Source organism: Rhincodon typus, chromosome 31 (genome assembly GCF_021869965.1).
Source record: "Rhincodon typus isolate 14 chromosome 31, sRhiTyp1.1, whole genome shotgun sequence".
NCBI classification, from domain to species: domain Eukaryota; kingdom Metazoa; phylum Chordata; class Chondrichthyes; order Orectolobiformes; family Rhincodontidae; genus Rhincodon; species Rhincodon typus.
In genome coordinates, this window is record NC_063362.1 from 10,140,197 (window position 1) to 10,148,880 (window position 8,684).

General features: G+C 41.7%; 1 protein-coding gene across 1 annotated transcript in view; it reads right to left on the reverse strand.

Annotated features, from left to right (window-relative positions):
- Nucleotides 1-1,800: 1,800 nt before the first annotated feature.
- Nucleotides 1,801-8,684, reverse strand: part of espn (espin) — a 117,131-nt gene continuing 110,247 nt past the window's right edge. The window contains exons 10-12 of the mRNA XM_048615097.1: nucleotides 8,250-8,329; nucleotides 8,131-8,142; nucleotides 1,801-3,669 (exon numbers count right to left, since the gene is read on the reverse strand). Coding sequence (XP_048471054.1) covers nucleotides 3,519-3,669; nucleotides 8,131-8,142; nucleotides 8,250-8,329 — 243 coding nt within the window. The 3' untranslated portion in view covers nucleotides 1,801-3,518. The remainder of the gene's footprint in view (nucleotides 3,670-8,130; nucleotides 8,143-8,249; nucleotides 8,330-8,684) is intronic.

Consider the following 8,684-nt stretch of genomic DNA (forward strand, 5'->3'; position numbering starts at 1 on the left):
AAGGAATTGGCAAAGTAATGAAGTAATTCGCCTTCGATTGTAAAAGAGACTGAAAGATATTAGGTGCTGCAGTGTGATATCCCATAATATATTTACTGAGTAAGGGACAGAAAGTGGCTCTATCAGGAGTGGTTCACTCTGGGTGTGCTAACCCCTACAATTTCCCCAAACGTGGAATATTGGCTGCACCATGTTTAGTAGTGGGGGGGGTCTGTGGTCATGCTTTCTCTTGGCTTACAACCAAGGCTAAATAGAACCAATTCTGCATTTTGACAATTAAGCTGAAGTGCAAAGTTACCACTTTGGTTCACAATTGTTTTTCTGAGAGTTTTCATTTCTAGGTCAATGCTGTTCCTTTCCAACAGGGGGAGCAGGTATTCACTGAAGGCAGTCTTTGGGAAAGCTGTGCTTTGTCAAAGTGTATTGTTCCAATGAGGAAGATGCTAATTTGCAGCAGATGCTTTTATTATTTGCTACGTACCTGCTGAATTTCTGTGCTTCTCTTTAATATCCAGACTTTCGCTTTTCTTTCAATCTCTTGCAATCACGTGTTGCATTTATAAAGGTCACCATAGTCCCACTCTCTCTTAGAGAGAGATGACGGGTGGTGGTTTAATCTGAGGGTCAGGCAAGGGGTGAGGTTGGAAAGGAAAGTCTTTCATAGTCACCTCAGCTGGTGTGGGAATTGAACTTACACTGTTGGCATTACTCTGCATTGCAAACCAGCCACTCCTCAAGTTGCATTTATGCAACACCTTTAACCTACTAAAATGTTTCAAGGTGATTCCCTACAGCATTAAGAGACAATAAATCCTACTTCTGATCATTATTCACTGCCCCCTGCTGGCAAGTGTCTGTATGCATGGAGAGAGGTTGGGATTCAGTTGACTGAGGTGCACACTTTTTTAATAGTTCCCTCTCTTAACCATCTCTTCACTTCCCACTCTGATACAGTAATACAGCACTGAAGGAAGCCATTTGGCCCATCAAGTCTAATTCATCAATTGAGTTCAAAAGAAATGTTTCCATTTGTAAATTGCCTTTCATGACATTCCCAAAGTTCTTTACAGTAAATTAAATCATTTGGAAATGCACTCATTCTTGAAAAGTGGGGAAACACCGCAGCCAACTCATGTCCAGCAAGACAACACAACCATCATCTATTTATTGACCAGGTCTTGTGTTTCAGTGGGGATAGTGAGAACTGCAGATGAAGGAGTCAGAGTCAATAGAACAGAACAATACAGCACAGTACAGGCCCTTCGGCCCACAATGTTGTGCCGAACTTTTACTCTAAACCTAAGGTCTATCTAACCTCCACCCCTACCTTATACTATCATCATATGCCTATTAATTGTCCCTTGAATGCCTCAATAAGGCCGACTCCACTACCCTCTCCAGCAATGCATTCCATGCCCCTATCGTTGTCTGAGTAAAGAACCCATCTCTGACATCTCCCCTATATCTACCTCCACTCATTTTAAAACTATGTCCCCTCGTAATAGATACCTCCACCCTAGGAAAAAGTCCCTGGCTGTCCACGCTATCTATACCTCTGATCATGCAGATACATCAAGTAAGTAGGAGTTGCACATAGAATGTTGACATTTATTACAAGGTGGGTGGACATTTAAGTAGGAGAATCTTGCTACAATTGTGCAATGCATTTGGTGAGACCACACCTGGTGTACCGCGTACAGAACTGGATGAGTTGGACAAAGGGTCTGTTTCCGTGCTGTACAACTCTATGACTTTACGACTCTATGATGGTGGTGCAAAAACAAAATGGTAATCAGAAAATTATTTCACTGATTTATTTTAAATGGTCGAGACATTTTGGGCAAGGGACACAGCTGCTGAGAAACTAACTGCACAAGGATGCAAAATAAAAAGATGCAGAAAGATCTTCAGTTGTGGAAAATAGGCTAATGGCAATGATATCTGTACTGCTTCTTTCCATTACATTGTTATGGCATCCAAGAAAATATATAACATTCACAAACTGTGTTGTAAATAACATCATGAGCATATCTTTAAAAGAGATATATCCCCTGTGTGCACATTAATGTCTGGAGAACAGTTATGCTACACATAAGAAAAATAAGTGGTCATTCTTTGATTATGTACAACATTGATAGATAGGCAATGTGCCAGGGTCCAGATAGGAGTTCCTGCAATTGTGTTTGTCTATCATGTCATCATTGCTCAGAGATAAACCATTCTTTTGAATAACTCTATCAGGCAGCTAACAAAGTAAGTAGTGCTGTTCAGTAAGGTTTTGATATGGACTCAACTGTTTCATGTTCTGTCTGCTAAACTGAGTTAAGAAGTGTATTATGTGGTGTATATCTCTCTTCCCTGCCCTGTAATGTTGATATAGGGGTATGGATCCACAGACACCAAACACCCTCTTTACCAAAGCTAAGATGCCAGATGCAATTGTACAGCTCAGCTTTACTCCCCATCTAGTTCATGCATGACTGTGTTCCTATTCATGATGGGTTTTAATGGGGTATGTGATAGACTATGGCAGGGATTACAGCTCTGTCTGCAATAGGCATCAAGAATTGGGAACCTCACTGACTGATCATCTCCTTGCCTTCCCTGAATCTATGATGTGGAGGTGCTGGTGTTGGACTGAGGTGGATAAAAGCCAGAAGCCACACGACACCAGGTTATAGTCCAACAGGTTTATTTGAAATCACAAGCTTTCAGACCGCTGCTGCTGCTTCATGTGAAGTCCACCTAACGAAGGAGCAGTGCTCCGAAAGCTCATGACTTCAAATAAACTCGTTGGATTATAACCTGGCGTTGTGTGACTTCTGACTTTTTCCTGAATCTAACCTTAGCGGTGTGATGTCTCTCAGACCCAGCTGAGATGAGCTGACACACCACAGACTGAGCCAGGGACCATGCTAATTTCTTTTGCTGTGTTCTAAACTTGGGCAATTCATTCACCAACTGAGTCAATGCTTACTCTTGTTAACCTTCTCTTTAACAAACACAAACTAAATTAATTATCCAACACACTCAATGCACAACACTGTACTTTAGGCCAGTAGTGTGTTTATCTAACATACCCCATAATTTAAAATCATTTTACAGATGGAAAAAGGATTAATTATACCTGGAATACATTCTTTCAAAACTAAGTTTTGATCAGGGTTTTGCTTGCATAAACTATTATCACCATGACAGTAAACAGCTGTCAATCACTCATCCCACAACAAAACATTGTGCTCAAGCAATTAGCGTGGGAATGCTGAGGATTGGGGATAATAGGACATGTGAGAAATGCAAGTACAGATAAAAGCATGAAAGAATCTCCTCAAACTGTGAATTTTGGCTTGTAACTTACAGAGGTGTGAGATGATCTGAAGAAAGCTACTATTTAGCAATGGACTCTGCTGTGTTGGGCCCAGCATGTATAGCAATGAATTAACCATTCCGAACTGCCTCCTACTGAACAGCACAATCTACGCTACAGCAGAAATGGAAGATTGCTCCGAGGGAGATTATTATTCTTGCTTCGCTTGGTCTCCTTTCTTCAGGATGAGTTGTCGTTGCCACGGTGCCAATTTTGATTCATCATAACCAAGATTCCGCAGTATCTCTGATTGTTCCTTCAGTTTATCTTCTTCATCCTTCTTCAACTTCTCTTCCTCTTTCCTAATGTCAAGGTTAAAATGCAACACTAATGTTACATAGAGTACCTCTGAGATAGATGCATCCACTGCATCTGAAATTCTTTCATTACTTCCTCTTGATCAACAACCTTGAAAAATAATTTTCCCTCCCATCTCCCCATTCATATTCCCAGTAATTTTCTCCCCTCCTCTCCTGAAATCTTTTACAGTTTTACAGAGTTAATATCCTCGGGGTCCCTCAGTCAAGCATCATTTTTGCATCTCTGCACCTCTGAAGGCTACTCAGCATTGGAGCTAGGAGAAATGGGTTGACTTTGGACTTATGATTCCCAAAGTTCTCCCTCATTGGGGTTTTCCTCACTTCCTATCTGGACCGATTGATAGAGATCAATTGCAATGATTAGTCAACAACTCTGTTGTCATGACGTCATGCTGCCACTTCGATTCGGAAAGCTCGCTAGATGGACATTGGGTTATTTTTGTTAAGCAATTACTATGTAGCTGTGGAATATTATGCAGGATTCGGTATTCCCACGGCAGGCTCTGGCAACCAGCTAGAGAACTGAGATGAGACCAGCTTTCTTCAGTGGAGCAGGCCTGACCCAATTAAATGCTCAACAGTTACTCGAGTGATCAATGCTGAACCCTGCTGTCTCCCAATCCATGAGGTGTGACCCTGGAGGCAGGATTCGGGCTCCCACCCCCACCCCACCCCACCCCACCACCACCACCACCTTGGGAGCGGCTGGCACATGAGAGGTTGGCAGTTCTCCATTGCCTGTCAGTACCATCCAATTGCAGTGGATACTGCCGATAATGCACCCAATAAGGGCCCAGTATCAACCAGAGACCCAGGCCAGAGGTGAGTGAAGACAGGATGGGTAAGACCATAAGGTGCAGGAGCAGAAGTTGGTCATCCAATCCATTGAGTCTGCTTTGGTGTTAAAGGAGAACACGGCTGATCTGATAATCCTCAACTCCACTTTCCAGCCTTTTCCCCATAATCCTCGATTCCCTTATTGATAAATTTAAGCATATCACATCCTTAAACATATTTAATCACCCAGCCTTGACAGCACTCTGCAATTAAAAAAAAAACTGCAGATTCACTACCCTCTGAGAGAAGAAATTCCTCCTCATCTTTGTCTTAAATGGTTGGCCCCTTATTCTGAGATTGTTCGCTCTGGACTGAGAGTCTCCCACAAGGGGAAGAAAGCTCTGCATCTACCCTGTCAAGTCCTCTAAGAATCTAGTATGTTTCTGGGGTTCTGCTGAGAGGAAATATCAGCAGCCATGGGCTAAATTTAAAAAGCAGATTCAGAAGAGGTAATAATCTCTGGATTACTACCTGAGCCTTCAGCAAATTGGCAGAGGTTCAACAAGATTAAAGAGGTATACTCATGGTTTAAAGATTGGTTGAAATGGGTTTGAATTCATGGGCCATTGGCACCAGTACTGAGGAAGGAGGGAACTATTCCAATGAGAACCATGCTGGATCCAGAGGCTGGAAAATCACATAACTCGGACTATGGATAGGGCCTTAAACTAACGAGTGGCGAGGGGGGGGTTCAGTTGCATGGAAAATGATGGAAAAAGTTAAAGGTGAGGAGGGCTCAGCAGTGATTATTAAAGTTTCCAGAACAAGTAACAGGCCAGAGAGTACGGAAAGAGTCAGGAATCTAACTTCAGGCACAGCAGAAAAGGCGACAACACTGAGAGGGAGGGCAGTCAATGCAGGACTGAGGGTGTTTTACTTAAACACATGTAGTAATAGAAACAAGGTAAATGAGTTCATAGCACAGATTGAAATTGGCAGGTACAATGTTCTGGGTATCACAGAGATATGGCTGCAAGGGGATCAAGGCTGGGAATTAAATATCCAAGAATACATGTCCTATTGAAAGGACAGGCAGATGGGCAGAGGGGTGGGGTTGCCTTGTTAAGAGAAAGGAAATTAAATCAAAGGCATAGCATCTGTGTAGGTCGTGAAGAGCAACCGCAAAGGAAAAAGGACGCTGATGGGAGTTGTACACAGGCCTCTGAGAAGTAGTCATGATGTGAGGAAGAAAATAAATCAGGACAGAGTAAAGGCATATAAGAAAGGTCTTCAATATGCAGGTAGACTGGGAAAATCAGGTTGGTAGCAGATCATAAGAAAAGAGATTTGTGGAATGTTTGAGAAGATTATTTGGAGCAGCTTGTGGTACAGCCCACCAGGGAACAGGCAAATTTGGATTTGGTGATGTATGATGAGGCAGACTTGATTAGTGAGCTTAAAGTGAAAGAACCTTTACGGAGTTGTAACCGTAATATGATAAAATTCAGCATGCAGTTTGAAAGGGAGAAGGTGAAATCAAATGTAATAATGTTACAATTGAGTAATGGTAACAACAAGGACATGAGGGAGGGGAGCTTAGCAGGGAAGGTGGTGGAACAGCAATGGCAGGAGTTTCTGGGGGTAATTCGGGAGACAGCAGAAATTCATCCCCAGAAAAAGAAACATACTAAGGGGGGAACGAGGTAACCTTGGGTGACAAGGGAAGTCAGAGGCAGGGTAAAGGCAAAAGAAAAAGCACACAATGTGGTAAAGATTAATGGGAGGCCAAAGGTTTGGAATCCCTTTAAAAACCAGCAGAGGATAACTGGAAAAAAATCAGGACAGGGAGAGAAAATCACATACAACAGTAAGTTAGTTGGGGTGTAACACCCACAACCCGAGCTACAGATCCACTGCAAAACCTTAGTAAGTTAGTTAGTGATATAAAAGATGATTTCAACAGTTATTTTTAGATACCTAAAGGTAAGAGAGAGCCAAGAGTGGACATTGGACCACTGGAAAATGAGGCTGGAGAAGTAATAATGGGAACAAAGAAATGGCAGAGAAGCTGAATGGGTAATTTGCATCATTTTTCACAGTGGAAAGCACCAGCAGCATGCCAGAACTTCAAGAGAAGGAGGCAGAGGTGAGTGTAGTGGTCATCATTAAGGAGAAGATGTTGAGGAAACTGAAAGCTCTGAAGATGGATATATCTCCCGGACCAGATGGACTATATCCCTGAGTACTAAAGGAGATAGTTGAGGAGATGGTAGAGAAAGGAGAACCAGTGGACGGGATCAATTTGGATTTCCTGAAAGCCCTTGATAAATATGATGCACAGGAGGTTGCTAAGTATGCAAAGAACCCATGGTGCAAGGGGCAAGGTACTGGCGTGAATAGAGTATTGGCTGACTGGCAGAAGGCAGATTGTAGGGAAAAGGAGGTCCTTTTCCAGTGACAAGTGGAGAGACTAGGACTGATGGCACAGTCTCAGAGTGAAGGGTTGCGCTTTAGAATGGGAATAAGGGGGAATTTCCTCAACTAGAGGTAGGGGGGAGGGGGTGGGGTGAATCTGTGGAACTCATTGCTGCATAGAACTGTCAAGGCCATGTCACTGATGCATTTAAAACAGAGATAGATAGGTTCTTGATTGGTAAGGGGATCAAGGGTTATGGGGGAGAAGGCAGGAGAATATGGTTGAGAAACATTATCAGCCATGATTGAATGGCAGAGCAGACTCGATGGACCAAATGTTCTAATTCTGCTCCTATTTGTTATGGGTCTTGTATTGAACAAGAAATCATTTACTATGCATGGGCAATTAGTAAAAGATTACATAGATCTGAGGGACATTGTTACAGAGCGTGAGGAGCACCTGGATATTAACTCCCATTCCTTCATGATCCTGAACTGTCCTGCCCATAAGTCTAAATGACATCATCATAGTGGGTGGTACTTAAGGCACTGCTTAGTATTAACCCTTTCAGACTCTCAAACAACACCGGTGAATTCAGGGTTAATGAGAATAGTGGTTTGTTAATAAGTCTAATTAATAATGGGTGGGTTCACTGTGTCAACCGATTTCCAGCTGCTGGTTTAATGGGAGGGGAGGCTGTTAGCTTGGTTTTGGCCTCCTCCATGAATATTTGGGTCCACCCACCAGAGTGCGCTCCAGTGGGCTTCATTAAATCCAGTTCACTGTGACACCCAGCATGGCTTATTCCTTTCCTTATCCGATATTTTCATGTGTACTAGCTAGCCTTTCCCCTCTCTAGCTGTTACCTGGACAGTATAATAATTGAAAATGATGTTTTTGTGTAAATATGGAGTCATTCATTCTTCCAGTCACCTTGAATTCAATGACCTGGGAACGAAAATGACCATTGACAAATCTGCTTTTAGTTTAGAAATTCACAATATTAAGGCACAAATCATTGTGCCTTATCCATTGAAATTAATTGGTATAAAACTAATACACAGTCAAATCTTCACCCTCTGTGAACAAATACAACTTGTGTTTTTCTCCTTGTTGGTGTGTTATGGGCTAGCACAGGAAGGAAATACAATTATTTTAAAAATTCAAGACATAGACTTTACCTTTTTACTAATGAAGCCTTTTGTTTAATATTTCATACTCACATAGAAAATTAGTAAGGGAGCGCTCACCTCTTTTTCTCCCTGGGGATAAGTGAAAAAAAAATGACATAAAATTAGACATTGAAAAATGTGTCAGCTATATTCAAATTTTAGACTAATGTGTCTCTTCATGTCTCGGGAACATGTACCTTTCTTCATCCAGTTTCTTCTTCACGATATCTCTCTTCCATGCCGGCATATTAGCAAAACGAGCTTTTTCCTGGTCTTCCTGCACAGAAAAATGGAGATGGATCAACATGGTCTTTCTTCAATTTAGAAACACAGAAGGATGCCATTCAGTTCATCAATGTTGTGCTTGCTCTCAGAAAGAACTGTCTTTGTCCTAACTCTTCATTTATTTTCTCTCTGAAGTTTTTCAACCAACTCCTTTTTGAAGGTTAAGATTGAATTAGTTTCACTAAATTTTCAGACATTTTACTGCTGTGTTAAAAAATTCTAATCTCTGTTTTACCAATTACCTCAAAAATTTGAAGACATTTAAAATTCAAATGCTTGTAACATACCAACTTAAAAAAGGGTAGGTGATGGCCTCGTGGTATTATCACTAGACTATTAATCCAAAG